Source organism: Lissotriton helveticus, chromosome 7, assembly GCF_964261635.1.
Source record: "Lissotriton helveticus chromosome 7, aLisHel1.1, whole genome shotgun sequence".
Taxonomy (NCBI): Eukaryota; Metazoa; Chordata; class Amphibia; order Caudata; family Salamandridae; genus Lissotriton; species Lissotriton helveticus.
The window spans coordinates 1,229,337,382-1,229,356,046 of NC_136068.1; the positions used below are offsets into that span (position 1 = coordinate 1,229,337,382).

Consider the following 18,665-nt stretch of genomic DNA (forward strand, 5'->3'; position numbering starts at 1 on the left):
CTTCCAAATGTTAGACGAGACGTAAGTACATTCTTATTCAAAGTGACTAGGTATCAATTTTACCCACCCAATTCGAGCAGACTTGAGTAATTTATAGCATTCTCAAAGTCAGTCTTTCAAAAATTCCAAAGTATAGGACATGATAATCCAAATCCAAATGTTTCTCAAGAAAAGTCATTTTCAATCGTTCGGAATTTCGGCGTTTGGGCAGATATGACCCAGGGCCCCCCAGTATGCAAGGGGAATTAGTCCCCCTCTGCAAACGCGCCAGTGGCCTGCGTTGCAGAGAGGTGTAAAAAGAGACATAGCCTCATTACACCTCTGTGCAATGCAGCCCCCTGGCGCATACTGGAGGTTCCAGGTGGGCTAGTTGGTCCCCAGGGACCCCCAGTATGCAAGGGGAATTAGTTCCCCCTCTTCAAAAATGCACGGGGCTGCGTTGCAGAGAGTTGTAAAAAAGGGTGTGGCCTCATTACACCTCTCTGCAATGCAGCCCCCTGGCACATACTGGAGGGTCCTGGTGGGCTAGTTGGCCCCCAGGGACCCCCAGTATGCAAGGAGAATTAATGAAATGAAATGAAAAATTTCATTTGTATAGCGCATAACTGCCCTAGGGCCTCGCAGCGCTTGTTTGTATAGCGCATAACTGCCCTAGGGCCTCGCAGCGCTTAGTTCCCCCTCTGCAAACGCGCCAGGGGGCAGCGTTGCAGAGAGGTGTAACAAGGGGCATAGCCTCATTACACCTCTGCAATGCAGCCCCCTGGCGCATACTGGAGGTTCAAGGTGGGCTAGTTGGCCCCCAGGTGCCCCCAGTATGCAAGGGGAATTAGTTCCACCTCTTCAAACATGCATGGGGGCTGCGTTGCAGAGAGGTGTAAAAAGGGGCGTGGCTTCATTACACCTCTCTGCAATGCAGTCCCCTGGCGCATACTGGAGATTCCTGGTGGGCTTTCAGGTCTTATATAGTTAGGAATTAGCATTAAAACAAACTTTGAAATTCACTGAAAAAAACTTAGGTTTCAGGCCTTATATAGTTAAGAATTAGCATTTAAAAAACCTTTGAAATTCACTGAAAAAACCATAGGTTTCAGGCCTTATATAGTTAGGAATTAGCATTTAAAAAAACCTTTAAAATTCACTCAAAAAACTATAAGTTTTAGGGGTGTTATAGTTAGCTGGACATTTCACTCATACAAAACCATTGAAATTGCTCCTATATAGTTAGTTGTATTAACTATATTTCGCGCACCCGCAATCCACTGCTGATGATGTCACATATTACATCATTCATGACATGGTCAGTGACATCACTGATGACATCTCAAATGATATCACTGATGACATCACTGATGACATCATCCAAGTGACAATCACATACACCTTTTCATACACTAGTAAAATCTTTCATCACTCTTTGTAAAATACAGAGTATCATATTTGAATCCATTGTTACAGCAATACAAGTATCTAAAAACCCACTCAGTGATTCATAGATGTATACACACATCTAATCACTTACCTGTAGATTCACTCATACATGCTGTCAATGAACAATAGAACACTATCAAAAATACTTATACACCTAGATCAACATTACACACCAGCACACATCCTATTCACATATGAAGTCATCCTACTCACTTATGCAAACAATGAATCATACTTACATATTTACTTAGCTACACACTTATACAAACACAACTTCATCTATTCATAGTGAATTATAAAAATCATTATTACAAGTATAAAGTTATCCATACAGTCACTCACACAATCATTGAGCCTTATGTATACTTATTAATATACAACAACTGACACATACACTGCCTTTTATTTTTCTAGTTTGTTGGACATGTACCATTGAGAAATATATTTGCTCATCACCACACCCATAAAGATATTCACTCACCCAAACAACTGTTAGAACATGTAGTTTTAACTTCATATATCTAGTGAATCAACTATTCACACATCTTTGGGCAGTCACCCCCCCCCCCACAGAACCACACACACATTCACTCTCCCATACAAATACTCAGTTAACTAATCAATAACTAATACACACTTTCACATAGCTAGTAACCAATTGGAGAACCAGTTTACACAACAACTGACAAAGTGATACAGATATTCAAACAGTTTAGTCACTATCCACTATATTTAGTGAGACACTATAAATTGGTCAGGTAAACAGTCAATTGCTACTGAATCCTCCATCCAAATATTTATTTTTATATATCCACTCATTCTTCAATGCAAATTGCTATATATATAATGCATATTTACATAACGAAGCAAACCACATTCACTGGATGATGTCATCAGTGATGTCATTTGAGATGTCATCAGTGATGTCACTGACCATGTCATGAATGATGTAATATGTGACATCATCAGCAGTGGATTGCGGGTGCGCGAAATATAGTTAGTACAACTAACTATATAGGAGCAATTTCAATGGTTTTGTATGAGTGAAATGTTCAGCTAACTATAACACCCCTAAAACTTAGTTTTTTGAGTGAATTTTAAAGGTTTTTTAAATGCTAATTCCTAACTATATAAGGCCTGAAACGTATGGTTTTTTCAGTGAATGAATATATATATATATAGATATATCAATTCATTGCAGGAGAGCCCCACGGAGACAAGCCACAAGAAGTTTGAAATTCACTTGTTTTATTACATTTCACCGCTTGCCAGCAGACGGTAAGGTGGGTACAGGTCTCAATAATTCTAGAAGTAGCCAAACGCGTTTCAGGATACACTCAATCCTTTCTTCAGTGGCTTCGAGCAAAGGGATGAGAGCACTCTTACAACTTGCACCTTTTCAATGTTCCAATTATCGACCTCAGTGGGTGGGGCTTCTGTGCAAAGCCTCATGGTCATTGTAGTGCAGAGTCTTGTTCCCCTAGTGGGGGAGGCTTTCAGTTCCACTTTGTATTCTGCTAAAAACTTAAAATTGGAACATTGAAAAGGTGCATGATGTAAGAGTGCTCTCATCCCTTTGCTCGAAGCCACTGAATAAATGATTGAGTGTGTCCTGAAACGCGTTTGGCTACTTCTAGAATTATTGAGACCTGTACCCACCTTACCGTCTGCTGGCAAGCGGTGAAATGTAATAAAATGAGTGAACTTCAAATTTCTTGTGGCTTGTCTCCGTGGGGCTCTCCTGCAATGAATTGATGTTTAAAGGCTGTTGCCCAGCCGGGAAGTACAAGCCCACCGCCTCCAAGCGGGTCCGTGCAGGCAAAGAATCTTGCTCGCACTTTGGAAGGAAGACGATAGTAGCGCCATGGCAGCGCGGCGCTGCTTCAACTCGATTTTCACCTCTACAAAGCGGGGCAAATGGCAGGAGGGACAGTTGCTCTACTCCACTTGGAAAATACGTTTTTAGCAGAATACAAAGTGGAACTGAAAGCCTCCCCCACTAGGGGAACAAGACTCTGCACTACAATGACCATGAGGCTTTGCACAGAAGCCCCTCCCACTGAGGTCGATAATTGGAACATTGAAAAGGTGCAAGATGTAAGAGTGCTCTCATCCCTTTGCTCGAAGCCACTGAAGAAAGGATTGAGTGTATCCTGAAACGTGTTTGGCTACTTCTAGAATTATTGAGACCTGTACCCACCTTACCGTCTGCTGGCAAGCGGTGAAATGTAATAAAACGAGTGAACTTCAAACTTCTTGTGGCTTGTCTCTGTGGGGCTCTCCTGCAATGAATTGATGTTTAACGGCTGTTGCCCAGCCGGGAAGTACAAGCCCACCGCCTCCAAGCGGGTCCGTGCAGGCAAAGAATCTTGCTCGCACTTTGGAAGGAAGACGATAGTAGCGCCATGGCAGGGCGGCGCTGCTTCAACTCGATTTTCACCCCTACAAAGCGGGGCAAATGGCAGGAGGGACAGTTGCTCTACTCCACTTGGAAAATACGTTTTTAGCAGAATACAAAGTGGAACTGAAAGCCTCCCCCACTAGGGGAACAAGACTCTGCACTACAATGACAATGAGGCTTTGCACAGAAGCCCCACCCACTGAGGTCGATAATTGGAACATTGAAAAGGTGCAAGATGTAAGAGTGCTCTCATCTCTTTGCTCGAAGCCACTGAAGAAAGGATTGAGTGCATCCTGAAACGCGTTTGGCTACTTCTAGAATTATTGAGACCTGTACCCACCTTACCGTCTGCTGGCAAGCAGTGAAATGTAATAAAACGAGTGAACTTCAAACTTCTTGTGGCTTGTCTCCGTGGGGCTCTCCTGCAATGAATTGATATATATATATATATATATATATATATATATATATATATATATAAAATCGATTTTTTTAATAAAAATTTATATTATTATTATACAAATAGCTTCTAAAAAATACCAATGCACTTGAAATCTTTATAATGATATAGGCTCTGTTTATATATATAACCGGGTTTTCTAGAAGACTGAGAGGCCATGACCTGCCCCACTTGGCCAGCTATGCGTTAAACGGAATCCTCCTCCTCCTTATTAATAAGGCATTCATTGAAATACAGTACTCCAGGAAAGAAGTCAACAGCTGCTGGATTTATGCTCCAGCTTTTCATTTGGAGGCCGTGGATAATTTGTTTTAAAAGGAGTCACTGTTTTTACTGTTCAAAATTGGTTGGTGTCATCTTTTATTGCACTGTTGCAATCACAGTTACTCTGTTGTCAGTCACTAGGTTCTGGTTCCTGCCCATCAACAGATAGAGCCACTGATAACCTAATTGAGACCAGATTAATTATACCAGAAACAGAAGAAAATGGTGGCACAAGTTGCATCAACTCCGATAAAATTCACCAATGACTGCCATCGACGTCAAGCTACCGAAGACTGCAGTTGACGACCAGTGACAGCGAGAGTAATCTTATGGCAGGCCACAGACATCAGCAAGGCGGCCATAGATGACCACTGTTGATGACTGCAAAGGCAACATCGACGGCGGGTCACTGAAATCAAAGCGGCCATACACGACGACCGCTGTGGACAACCGGCATCAACGACGGCAAGGGCATAATCAACGGAGGGTCATTAACATCAAAGAGGCCATCTACAACCACCGTTGACATCGATGGTGTCAATGCAGGTTACCGTCATCAAGGAGATGGACTCAGACTGCGTAGTGCGGACGGGCCATCGTCAACAGAAAAGAAGCAGATCAAGCCTTTGTCCATGGGCAGAGGACAAGACCATAGACGTCACTCAGGGCATCCTCATCAACGATGGAATTGCGGACTATGAGGAGGTAATTAGGGCAGTTTTCCCGGAACTGGTTTTGCCATCGACATACCGGAAGAAGACATTGAGGGGGAAAAACTTCAGTTCAAGAGCAGGAGTTGTACCTAGCCTTGTAGAAATAACGTTCTGAGGTGATATTTCTCTCCTCATGAACTGTCCCAAATGGACTTGGGCTGAGCCCTATGAAAGTACATCTGGGAAGCATAGATTTTTGCTTGGGTCCATGAATCTGACCTTTGTAGAGGTCAAAATTTTTTTACTGTCCTCTTCAGTTATGAAGATTAAGAAAGCAGACTTCCTAGTCTTTGTGGGACATCACATAAGGACCTGTCATCTCACTAGAGGCATAGGGATAAAATAGCCTTTTACCTTGGCATTTCAGGAATAGTAATAAGAAAAATAAAAAAGTTTCACTATTTCAGTTGGCTCCCTGCATACGAAGTGCAGTAGGAAATCTGAGGGACTCAGCCTCCATTGGGAGTGTTCTAGAGAGTGCTGTCGCCTGATTGGTTAAAGTCCTTATTCTTATCCTTGTCCTCATCCAATTTCATGCTTATTTCTGACAAAAGCTGTAAAATCCTTAAGTTAGTGTTAACATGATGTTCAGTAGCCTTCACAAGACAGTTGTTGAAGATTCCAAAACTGTATTCAGTGAAGCCATCCAGTTTGAGTTAATTGTGACTTGCTCACCATGTGGATTTTTTTTTTTATCTACTAGAGTACTGTATAACAATATTTCGGGATTCACTGGCTGTATTTCATTAAGTAATAAGGTGCTTGCTCTGGAAAGGATGATTAATCAATTAAGTATAGGAGAGAGAGTCTCCTTACTTTAGCACTCTATTGGGCTCTACTTTGTGCCTTGTCGTCAAAGACTGCATAGGGACTTGACAACCAATTTGTATCCCATACCCCCCATTATCTGAAAACATAGAACATAGGAGCATGTCTTTCTTATTCCTCCCTACCCCCTTCTCTCTTAAGGTTGTCCAAGATTGACTTATAACTTGGGTAGTTCATGAAAGTGCAATGTTTTCCTTCGTTGCTTGAGCACTCCACTGCCCCAGAGTCTCCAATAACTAGCTCCACAGCCATGTCTCTCACCGCAAATGAGCTTACATGATTTACTTTATTATTTTCTTTTCATTCAACAGCATTCTTAACCGGTTTATAGTAGGAACAATGGGCTTTTAACAGGACCTCCTCCACTATCTCTTGGCTCGGTCTTTGCTCAGGCAGCTGATAAGTAATATCTTTGTTAGGTTTGGGTTTCATGGGCGCATTAGAATGCACTTCCAGAGTGTCTTTCAACTAATTCTTTTCTTAGGAATAACGCCTATATGTGCACTCCCGGGAGAACCCACAGTGTTCTGGACTTTCGATCCCCAGGCATAGAAATAGAGAATGATTGGACCACTGATTGATCCTTTTTAAAACCACTGGTCCCAGTGGCCAACTCGGTCACCTCCCAAGTACAGCAATTGACAAATGGCCACCCTTCTTCGACTTAGGTTGCAAAAAGGACCTTATTGAGTAACTTAGTACCTTTGTAACACCATGGCTCTTGATCCACTCTCTTCTATTCACAACCTGGGGTCTCAGAACCCTCAGTGGACTGACTCCTCCTTGAGCATCTGAGATAACACTGGGTTCTATATTTGTACTCAACTTTCCAGACACCTCCTCCTCCTAGCACTGATCTTCATCTGAAGCCAACATTGAGGACTGAATAGCAAATTGATCTGTTAAGTTCCCTGTTATATTTCACCATTCTGACCTGCTGCTGGAGATAACGAGGTGAAACCTCCACAATGCCTGTAGAACTAGACTGCTTCAGAGGCCAGATGAGGCAAGCTTTGCCACCAAAAAGGCAACTCCAGCAGGGTGAAGGGTATCACAAAAAACACAAGACACATAGGCAGCAACCTAGGGATCACTCTCCTTCTGCCTGTCCAACACCAAGGCGGGAGACAGGCAGGTCACAGTCACTTCTCCCCTCTAATCCCAGAGTCTTTTACCCACCCTGGCAAAGCTCAATAGAAGACAAGCAGGCTTTAGTTCTACCCTCAGGAAAGGAGCCAAGCCACGGAGAAGAGTCAGGCTGTCGGCTAAAAATAAAGGGAATTGGTTTTACTGTAATTCACTGTAAATTAATACGTGCAGTTATTAACTCCTACAATACACTCCGATTTTTTAATCAAACATCCATACTACTAGTGGTGCAACTTGTTTCGCGATTAAACCAGAGCCTACAGATGTAGAAAAGGGCGATGGATCCTTTGCTTTTGGAGTGCACTAATGCACTTTAATTTTATCCTCTCCCAATATTCTTCAACTCTTAGCTCCCAATGCTCCTCAGCAGCATTCAGGCATCAGGTAGTGTCCATGTTGATCCCCTGGATGTCACCCCTCACCATCCATCTCAAGGTTCCTCCAAGGCACGCCATGTGCTAAATGATATAGCCTTACTGATGACCATGGTAATAGCCTTTATTGACTTTTCCAAATATGGCAGAGTTAAAAGCTTGTAATCTCTGCCAGCATTGGTAAAGTCAACAGTGGTACCTGGCCTTGTTAAAAGTATAGAAAAACAGGAAAATGTTGTTTTCTAAGATTTCAAGAAGACTGCCATGTTGCGTGACGCAACATGTGCTGTGTCGTTAAGTCGCGTTTCACAGCAAACAAATGATAGACGGAATGCTGTCAATGCAAACATTCTCCCCCAGTCTAAAGATCTGGGTTAAATCCATCGTTCTTTTGCCCACTGTGCTAGCCCAGCCATATGCATATCAGTCTTGACCCTGTGCCCCATGGGAACAGGTCAGACCGAACTGCCAGGCCAGGTCCTCCCTGGACTGGAAACAAGCATCCTGGGACCGGTTTCAGGGTATGTTACTCTTCTTCAGCCAGGCTAGCTTGAATCCAGTGGCACAGTGAGCAAGGGAACCACATCTGGGCATACCCATCTCACTTAGGGCAAAAAGTGTTACAGCAAACAAATGATGGACGGAATGCCGACAATGCAAACATTCTCCCCCAGTCAAGAGATCAGAGTTAATTCCATTGTTCTTTTGCCCACTGCGCCACCCCAGTTTGGATCCAGACATATGCCAATCAGTCTTGACCCTGTGCCCCATGGGAACAGTCCAGACCGAACTGACAAGCCAAGTCCTCCCTGGACCGGAAACAAGCATCCTGGGACCGGTTTCAGGGTATGTCACCCTTCTTCAGCCAGGCTAGCCTGAATCCAGTGGCACAGTGAGCAAGGGAACCATGTCTGGGCATACCCATCCCACTTAGGGTAAAAAGTGTGTTGGACCTGGCCTCGTGGCGCGGTTCCCCTCGACCCTCAGCACCCCGACAGTTACCCCTGCGCAGCAACCACCCCCAGTCCTCCTGTCCCCTGTCCGCCCCGCTCCCTACACAACCCTACCCAACGGACGTCCACCTCCGCACCCCGCCATCTATCCTCCCGGTACGGGACGCCCCGAACCCACATCACCCCAGAGGGCTCCCGGTAGCCATCACCCTTCCCTACAGATCCCTGACTCCATGGGCCCCTGCATGACCCCGGCCCCAGTGAAACCTAGGCTCCAGACGCGCCATGCCCGGCTGGGGGGGTAGAGGGCTTCCTCTGAGTGAGATAGGGCAGAGTAGTTTTGATCACACCTCCGGCCTCCCCCTGGAGACTGGTTTCCATCACACCTCTGGCCTCCCCTTGAGGACGGGTTTCGATGACACCTCCGGCCTCCCCGAGCGCTGGCTCCAGGCCCTGCTGGGTGTCTGGAAACCCCCGGACTCATCTTCAAAGGATCAAAGGGCCGATCAGCAGGAAACCCCGACAATCAGCCCCAAGGCATCAGATACCCGCCTGCGAGGGCCCGGACTTCAAAGGGAAAAAGGACTATAACAAGGCCCGCTCTGGAACTAACGGGCAGTTGAATCCTGGACGATGAGAGCCCTGCTGACCTGGTCGCGGCTCAACCAGCTCGAAGAAGAACGCTACCCGAACCTGGTAACCTGTGCTTGCGCCCTGCTGACGAGGTTGCGGCTCCTTGAACCATCTTTGCTTGAGCCCTGCTGACGAGGTCGCGGCTCCTTGAACCATCTTTGCTTAAACCCTGCTGACGAAGTCGCGGCTCCTTGAACCATCTTTGCTAGAGCCCTGCTGACGAGGTCGCGGCTCCCCAAGAACTAAAGGACACTCCGCTCGTTACGGCTCGAGCCCTGCTGACCCGGCCCGGCTCGAGGATCGAGAGCTGTGCGCCGAGTACGCTGGTACTGGCCCCAGTACTGTGACTGTCCCGCTTTTCATCCCCCCTATGATCAAGAACTTACGAGCCCTTGAACTGAATGTAAATATATGACCTTTTAATCTGCAACTAACGTAATAACTGCTGCTTGATAAAGAACTTTTTATTCAGTACTCAACAGTGTGGTGTCCATTTATAACGCAGGAACATTCCTGCGCGTACGATCTCAAATGAGAAGTCCCCTCCTGTGAGGGTCTCACGCCTGTGCTCGGCAGCGCTCCTGGGAGAGGTGGGTCCCGGGGTGGTCCGGAGAACGTCCTCTGTTCCCCTGAGATCGCCCCTTCCAACAAAGTGTTACAGCAAACAAATGATGGACGGAATGCTGACAATGCAAATTATCTCCCCCAGTCAAAAGATCTGGGTTAAATCCATCGTTCTTTTGCCCACTACGCCACCCCAGTTAAATCACAGCGAACCATAAGATCCTGCAAAGCTCATTGCATCCTGAAATGCAGAGGCCATCTTAAAAGTATAGAAAACAGTGTTTTCATTTTTATCCATATTTTTCAACAAAGTTGCTCAGGCACTGGCAAAGGTAATCGCGTAGCTTGCAAGACCGATTGGCTCGGCCATTGGCCGTTGCTTGTTTTTATTTGTTATGACCAAAATAGAGAGTGAAAACATATCTGCACAGATAGCAAAGATCTTTCAGAACACGTGCCGTCAGACAAAATGCTGATTTCACCTGAAGAGACAAACTGGAATATTTAAAATGACTATGAGGTTTCCAATAACAAATAATGTTGAAAAACATAATCAGTCATTAGATGTGACTTGAAACATTTGCCTGTAACGTAATATTGCTAAACCTCAAAAGACTATACATAAAGACAAATGGAAAGAAATTGAACCAAGTTAAATATATAATATTTGTTATTTAGGGGAATTGTTAATACTTTAAAAATAAGGGGAAATGAAACCTTTATCAAGAAACATTAATTAATTACATGTGTTGGACCCAAGGATCTTACAATCCTAATAATATTAATATACCAATTATTATCATAATTAATAACGATAATAACATAATAATGATGACATGATAGACATTGTTATTATCATTAAAAATACTGATAATAATAATGGATAATATTGTTTTATTGTTAATAATAATAAGAATAATCATCATCATATGCTTGGGTACACTGCTTTATACTGCACTGCTTCTAAACACTGCAAACAATACTCACTTCAGGTATTCAACGTACCAACCTCCGGGCAGATGTAAGTTTGAGCTGGCTTTGCTGAGATTCAAGAGTAAGACAAGCCAATCACCTGCGTTGTTGCATCGGTGAACGTCCTGATGATTGAGCTATCCCTTTGGCTACTCCGTCGTGAAGGGTCGGGGTGTATAATGGTAGTTACCAGAGGGCGGACCTATGACGGATTTTCAGGATACCCACTGGCTGTGTAAAAAACTTCCATTGAGAGCAATCATAGCTGCCAAGGTTTCAGATTGCTATGTGTGACATTTTTCATAATTTAAGTGTAATTATGAGTGATATTCGACGACTATGAGTGACACTTTACCGCCACAAGCAAAATCAAGCAATGAAGATGAGGGAAACATAAATATCAGAAATGACACCCATTTGAGCATCATGAAACTATAAGATCATCTTAAAACACCTACAAATCACCAAAAATGGGAGGGGGCTAACCAACTTGACTCACAGAGAGTGTCCAGGCTCTCCTCTTGGGATCTGACTGTCCCGAGACCGAGTCAGTCATTATGTTCAGGCCAGGCCTCTCTCACGGGGTGGAGTGGAACACCAGCCCAAACAACAGAATGTGAGAGAGGCCGGGCTGCTGGCTGAGAACGAAAAGCGAACCTGGGCTGGTGGCCATCTGACACTTCAGGGTCCCTCTCTCTTTCTTGTCACATGGTGGAAGTCAACCCACCCTCACCACCTGAGCCGGCCCAAACAGTATCTGTCTGTCTTGTGAGAGTAGAGAGGCCCTGGTCGGGCAGCTGAACCGAAAGCGAACCTGCCTGGCCATCTGTGTTGTGCTAGTGGGGCCTCTGAGTCCTCCTCCCTTTGTAAATGATCATGCGGCCCAGGCCGGGCTATTAATTGCTTAATTCTATCACGTTTTCTCTCAGAGACTCTGTTGCCGGCAGAAAAACAACTGTGCGAGCCGTTAACTCCCCCCCCCCACACAGGATGAGAGCAGACAGAGACGAACTGTGAGCCCTGCCTGACAAAACACCCGCCACCCATCGCGATAATGGTTTTGTCTGAAGACGAAACCCTCTTAGTTTTGTTTGTACTGGTGCCCAATGCCTCTGAAGGATGACTCACAGAGCAGCCCTGCTGCTCGGCCTGCAGATTAAATTGATTAAATATATGCAGATTATATCATGAAGAGTCAGAGCAGCCGTGCCTGCAGATTTTGTCTGAAACTGAGATTTTGCAGCGTGCGTGACGGTGTGCTCGGCTCGTTCTAGTGCACTGTAGTGACAGACTACTAGTTACTTACGTGACGACACTGGCAGCAGCACCTCTGCCCAGGCAGTGGTGCTGTAACTAAAGGAAAAACTCAAACAACAGTAAAAACGTACTTGAACAACGTCGGTAATGGTCGGTGGTCTTCAGTCAAGCCTCCCTCACTGTGTGTCATCTCACACCGGCAGACACCAGTCTCATCAATCGGCCGTGGCGGTGAGCTGCACGGGGTCAACCCATGGTGAGTGAAGGGGCACAGCAGGCACACTGGCACCACCAGTCACTCTGCTCGCACAGCAGTCAGACTCCCCACAGCGCCCATGATCATGCCAGTCATCAGAGTGTGAGCACTGCTGCAGCGGCGAGTGCACTTGACCACTCCGACGAGGAGTCTCCCCTGCCGTGGCGGTGCTTCTCTGGTGACCTCACTTCCTGCAGTGCAGGACCGCGTGAGGTCAGACATCCGGGACTTAATGGATAACCCCCGGCGACCTGGTGTAATCGGCAGAGTGTTGGCTGTGTCAGTCAGTGATTGACAGCCTGCCGCGCGGTGGAGTGAAGCCGTAACTTGTTACATTGTAGCCCTGCAACAGAGCCTCTGACTCAGCCAGCGCTGAGGAATATTACATGATCCTTAACTAGCCAGAGCTGCCTGCTGGCGGCAAGTCTGCTGGGAGCAGCAGAGCCGGCGCGCTAGCACCCAATTTAGTGGCATTGAAATGCTTGACATAGCATTTCAGTGCGGTGATGTGGAACACAACACTGAAATGCGTTAGTGTCGCACGTGATGCGTGATACTTGACAGCACTGAGCAATTGATTTCTACTCCCTATAGATTAAGTATATCTAAATTAAATCTTATGTGGTGGATACCAAGGAAATCTGGCACTGCGATTTTGGACATCCCTATGCTAAAGCTTCTGTCCTCCCCCCAACATTTAGGCAACAGAACCATCGAAGAGGAACCCCTAACTAATAACAGTGTAATGGATGTCAAAGGATCACTGTGTATAATGATTATTAATTGGTAAATATTAAAAAGCACTCTTACTTGTTTTACATTTTGAAGCTCCTCCGACAACTGTTTTGCATAGTTTTCTGATTCAAAAAGGGTTTTCTGAAAATAAAAACGAAACAAATTTTCTACAGAATTTAAGCAAGCAATTTTCTTCCATCAACTGAAATATCTATTTTAATAATATTTTGCAGCACAGAGAGACATCTGCTGAGCATAGTATAAAATCTGCCCCTGTACAAAGTAATCAACACTGCACAATTACAATTTTCATCCATGCTGATATTTCGAAGTGGAACAGACTCAGGCGGTCAGAAACAAACCTTAAGTGTGGCTACTCTAATGGAAGTTCGGAGGGAGGTTTAGCAAACATTTAGACAAAGACAACACTCACGCTGAGGCTACATCTCTCCCCTGCCCTGAATATGATTGCATCTTCCTCTGCTCTACAGTCATCGTGTACTGGAAGGTGGGACACAGCCACATGTGTTATTGGTTAGGTACTATGTTCTGGTTTGAAAATTGGAAAGTATTAAGAAGAAACTATAAAACTAAAGACTGTAGCAAAATATGTGAACAATAGGTGTCAATTGCGCACTATTTAAAGAACGTTGTTATTGTGTTTTGTATATACGCACTTAATTTATTGGATGCATACGGAAAGAAACCATATGATTAACCTTAAAAAAATAATTGTGCATAAATGTGCATGGAGGATTTCTAGGAGTTGATGAGATGCCTCCCTACGCTCGAAGCCAGTCTGTCTGGCTTCATTGATTTCAGACGCCACAAGCATTTGATCTGTCGACGAAAACGCGAAAGAGTTTCCCAATCACTGATCGCTTTCCCAATTGCAGATTTCCTTTCAAACAACCATACACAACCAATAACAAGCCTTGTACAACTTGTGATTCCCCGCACCACAGGTGGCGCCTGCCACAAGCACAGAAAACAGCACAGAGAGATGGTGCCTGGTAAATATGAGCGGGTGCACAGGAAGGAATTGGAAGCATGGGGAGGCACAGGACTGTAGCCGCATTAAAACAAGAATGTGACCAGGTGAAGTTCAGAGGAAAACAGAAAAAGTGATGAGTGGATACCTTGAAATAAGCCTCAGCCACTGGTAATTGTTCAGGCCGAAATCCAGTTCATTGTTTTTTGCCCAATGTCCTACCTTAGGCAGGAACTACCCATATGCAAATCAGACTTAGTCCTGCTCCAATAGTAACAAGCATTTGCAATGCAATAGGTCTCGCATTCATGCAAGTTCTAGCTATTGGCATTGTAAATGACGATGCCTTTTATTTATGTTTTGGGTTTTAAAACATAAATAAAAGGCATTGTCATTTACAATACGAATAGCTTAAACTCTTGCAAATGCAAGACCTATTGCATTGCAATATAGGGCCTTCTCGACCGCTTGTTAGATTGTAAATATCAGAGGAAGAGACCAGCCTACGACTTCTTCAAAGTAGTGATAAATAGTGCAGTGAAGAAGATGTTTAAGTGTTATAAATTACACAGACACAAAGTGTGAAGTGAGAGTTACATATGATCCGAAATATAAACACTAACAAAGCACTCCAACACATTTAGTTCTGTGATTACACTGTCGTGGCTCTGGAGGAAGAGCGGGATTGAGGGGGCTTTTCCTGCCCTCTCCGTGATTTGAGTGTGCAGTGTGGCATTGCTTAATGTCATTGCTATCTTTGGCCTAATAAAAAACACTCCAGCTGTTGTGGGGCACTGACTTCACCTCCTGGTGAAGGGCAGGCTGTGCTTTATGGCAGGCATGGAGGGAGGGATGGTCTCGGCTGGAGCTCTGGCCTAGTACAGTGCCCCTGCAATTACTAGTGAGCAAGAGGTGCTGAGGTGGTAGTATTGGTGGTGATGGTGGTGGCATTGGTGGTACTGATATTAGTGCTGGTGGCGGTATTGGTGGTATTAGTGGTGGTATTGGTGGTGGTCGTATTGGTGGTGGTGGTGGAATTGGTGGTGGTATTGGTGGTGGTATTAGTGGTGGTATTGTTGGAGGTGGTGGTAGTGGTGGTATCAGTGGTGGTATTGGCGGTGGTATCAATGGTGGTAGTGGCATTGGTGGAGGTATTGGTCGTGGTATTAGTGCTATTGGTGGTGGTATTGGTGGTGGTGGTATTGGTGGTGGCATTGGTGGTGGTGGTATTGGGGGTGGTGGTATTCGGGTGGTGGTATTTGTGGTGGTGGTATTAGTGGTGGTATTGGTGGTGGTGATGATGATGGTATTGGTAGTGGTGGTAGTATTGTTGGTGGTGGTATTGGTGGTGGTATGTGGTGGTGGTATTGGTGGTGGTATTAGTGGTAGTGGTGGTGGTATTGGTGGTAGTGGTATTGATGGTGGTGGTGCTATTGGTGGTGGTACTAGTGGTATTGGTGGTATTGCTATTGGTGGTGGAGTCGATCACCAGCCCAAACAACAGAATGTGAGAGAGGCCAGGCTGCCTGGTGGTGGGCCGAGCTGCCTGGTGGTGGTATTGGTAGTAGTGGTATTGGTGGTGGTGGTGGTATTGGTGGTGGTGGTAGTATTGGCGGTGGTATTGCTTGGTGGTATTGGTGGTGGTATTAGTGGTATTGGTGGTAGTGGTATTGATGGTGGTGGTGCTATTGGTGGTGGTGCTATTGGTGGTGGTGGTGGTGGTGGTATTGGTGGTGGTGGTGGTGATGGTGGTGTTGGTGTTGCTAATAAAACAGTCTTTTGAAAACAACCTGTCAGGTGGCTTTAGTACAGATGACATGTAACACAAGTGTGCTGGTGTCAGCTTCAGCCATTGGCACACAATTATGTGCTACCTGGAATTCACTTGACTTAATTCGCTTATCTTTTCTAAATCCATTTTACTAGGGGGCGGGGGGGTTGAAACAGACATAAGATAATGCCCGGTTAAAGTGATTGAAAGCAGGCGCCTGTGTTACGGGGGCGGCCGTGCTGCTTTAAAAAACCACAAGCGGTTTCAGTTGAAACAGCGCTTGTCCGGCCTGCAGTAAGAAAAACTCAATGAAGTAAATAGTGCTTACAGAATAAATAACAAGTCCCGTGTAACACCTGAAGTAAAAGGGCCAGTCGCCATGGGAGGGTACAAATGAAGACACGGCCATACTAAGGAGGGACTAACAAGCCTATTAACAAATCCCAAGGCAGCATTTACAAAAGACTGACACAAGCCAATGACAAATATGGGAGGAGAGTGGGCGCGGCTTCTCTCCCATACTCTACTACAGCAGTCTCGCAGAGCGAGTAGGGCATGCGCACAGCCGCTAGGCTCGACCTAAAAATCCATCCCGAACTTCCAACCAAGGCCTCTCTGAACAGGAACAAAAGCAGCCCCAGACCGGTTTCGGGTAATCTGGGTCTCAGCAGTACGGCACAGCTTGAGTGCTTGGGTACAGTGAGTACAGGACCAATGTTTGGGCATACCTGTCTCCCTTAACCCCTTGCATGCTGATGACGGCCGGGATCCGTCATGGCACACAGTGCTCGTGTGCTGATGACGGCTCCCGGACGTCATGACTGCACCCGCGATTGGAATGTGCCGCACAGTCGCAGAATCGCGGCAGCATGCAAGGGGTTAAGTCAACACACTGAAGAAAACAAAAAAGTGGTGGTTGGATTGCATGAATTAATCTCACCCAATGGTAACTACTTGAAGATGCAGTCCTGTCCATACATTTGTTTACATGTTTCTCACAGCTGAAAGTGGCAAAAATGGTCCAACATACCTGAGGCAAGCACACACAGTCTCCAGCCAATCCACATCTACTAACCTGTGCATAGGCAAAATGCCATCATTCACAGCGAGCCGGTGGCTGAAGGCTGACCCACTGGCCTATACTTTAAGCTCTGGTGGGCAGAAGCAGAATGTTAATGAATTCAACAGACCAGCTGATGAAAACCACAAGCCAAATGCCCCTCTGTATATGTATTTTTAATTTAGAATATATGAAGCTGACCAGACAGCTAACGCTGTCTCTAGGCCAGACCTAACAAGCATTTGCGATGCAACAGGTCCCGCATTTGTTAGAGTTATAGGTATTGGCGTTGCAAATTGCAATGTCTTTTACCCATGTGTTTTTGTTTCAGGTGTTGTGGCTGCATGTGGTGTACTGTAATTTTTTTAAATATCTTTTTATTGGTTATAACAAACAATAAACAAACAGACAGTCGGCAATCACATGTAATTGAAGTATGACATGATTGAGTACAACATTTCATTTAGGACACAAAGAAATTGCAGGTAACAGTATCTATTTTGGACCTAATACTCAGGTAGACAGGGTTTCATTGTTGAGAGGGGCAGTAGGTGCAACACAGATATCCTCCCTTTAAGCGCTCCACTTAGCCCACAATCTGGACCATTTTTGGGGGCACCCTCTTGCAACATAGACCGTTTTCTCCCGAAACATGCACCAATCAATATACCACTTCCAAGCCATTACAGTAAGGGGAGTCAGTCCTCCCCATAATTGAGCTATCTCTCTTTTGGCAACTCGGGCCCCTTGAGTGACCCACAACTTCTCCGCCCCTCCCGTAGGTTCCCACACATTAAGTAGGCATCGTTTAGCCTCAGGGCGGACAGTTTTAAGAAGGACCTCACTCATGATCAGGTGTATTTCCCTCAAATATTTTTGTACTTGCTCACACTCCCAAAGTATGTGTTTAAAGGTGGCAACCTGTCCACATCCACGCCTGCAGTCCGAGTTTTCGCCCCGCCCCATATGGACCATCTGTGGTCCAGTGATGTAGATCCTGTGGAGAATTTTCAATTGTATCAGGCGGAGAGGTGCAGAGATTGCCACCTCCCTTGCCTCCCTCCACTCCACGTCATCCAGTAAGAGACCATCTGCCTCCCACGACTCCCGCAATTTAACCAGGGGATCTGGTGCATTATATACAAGTTTTTTGTAAGTTAATGAGATGGCTTTCTGTGGAAGCAGCCCGTCCAAAAGTCTGTCCTCTAAGGGGGAGGAATCAGGGAGGGGGGAGGTCCCCCCCCCCCGACGGTGGTGGTTAGTGCATTTCAAATTTGTAGGTAGCGAAAAAGTTTTGACTGTAAGTTCATATTGTTGTTTCATCTGACTAAAACTGAGCATGCAACCCTTCACCCAGAGGTCGCCCACCCAGGAAATACCTATGAGGTCCCACTTGTCGATCCCCTTGGAGCTGTGCAGATTACCAAGTTGTTCCGAACCCACAGGGGCGCCGCAGGAGTAAGTCTCCGGTCCCATCCTATGCCTTTGTTGACTGCGTGCCATACTTGGACCGAGTGGGAGGTGGGCCCAGTCAAGGGGAACTTCCTGGGACCACAATAAAGGCCTCTGTTGTATATCCCACCCGGCAGCAGCCACCTATCCATGGCATAGCCTGGGTCTCCCTGAGCCCGGTACGTACCCTGATTGATGGCCGCAAGATGGGCCGCCCTGTAGTATTTCTTTATGGCAGGGAGACTGATACCGCCGTCGTACCAGTTAGGGGTTAGCTTGGAAAGAGCGATTCTCGGTCTTCCATCCCATAGCAGCTGTCTCTGTAAGTCCTCGATCTCTTTAAAATATCGTGTTGTATTGTATTGTATTGTATTGATGATTTGTAAAGCGCGTTGGCTACCCAG

The 18,665-nt window shown here is 45.6% G+C and overlaps 1 protein-coding gene and 1 long non-coding RNA gene across 4 annotated transcripts in view; one reads left to right on the forward strand and one right to left on the reverse strand.

The window, feature by feature from the left end:
* Positions 1-18,665, reverse strand: part of STXBP4 (syntaxin binding protein 4) — a 599,190-nt gene that overhangs the window by 269,901 nt on the left and 310,624 nt on the right. For all 3 annotated transcript variants that reach the window (XM_078654416.1, XM_078654418.1, XM_078654417.1), the window contains exon 11: positions 13,063-13,128. In XM_078654416.1, the coding sequence (XP_078510542.1) occupies positions 13,063-13,128 (66 nt within the window). The remainder of the gene's footprint in view (positions 1-13,062; positions 13,129-18,665) is intronic.
* The window catches only part of LOC144770140 (uncharacterized), a 129,633-nt gene that overhangs the window by 27,500 nt on the left and 83,468 nt on the right, over positions 1-18,665 (forward strand). The window lies entirely within an intron of this gene.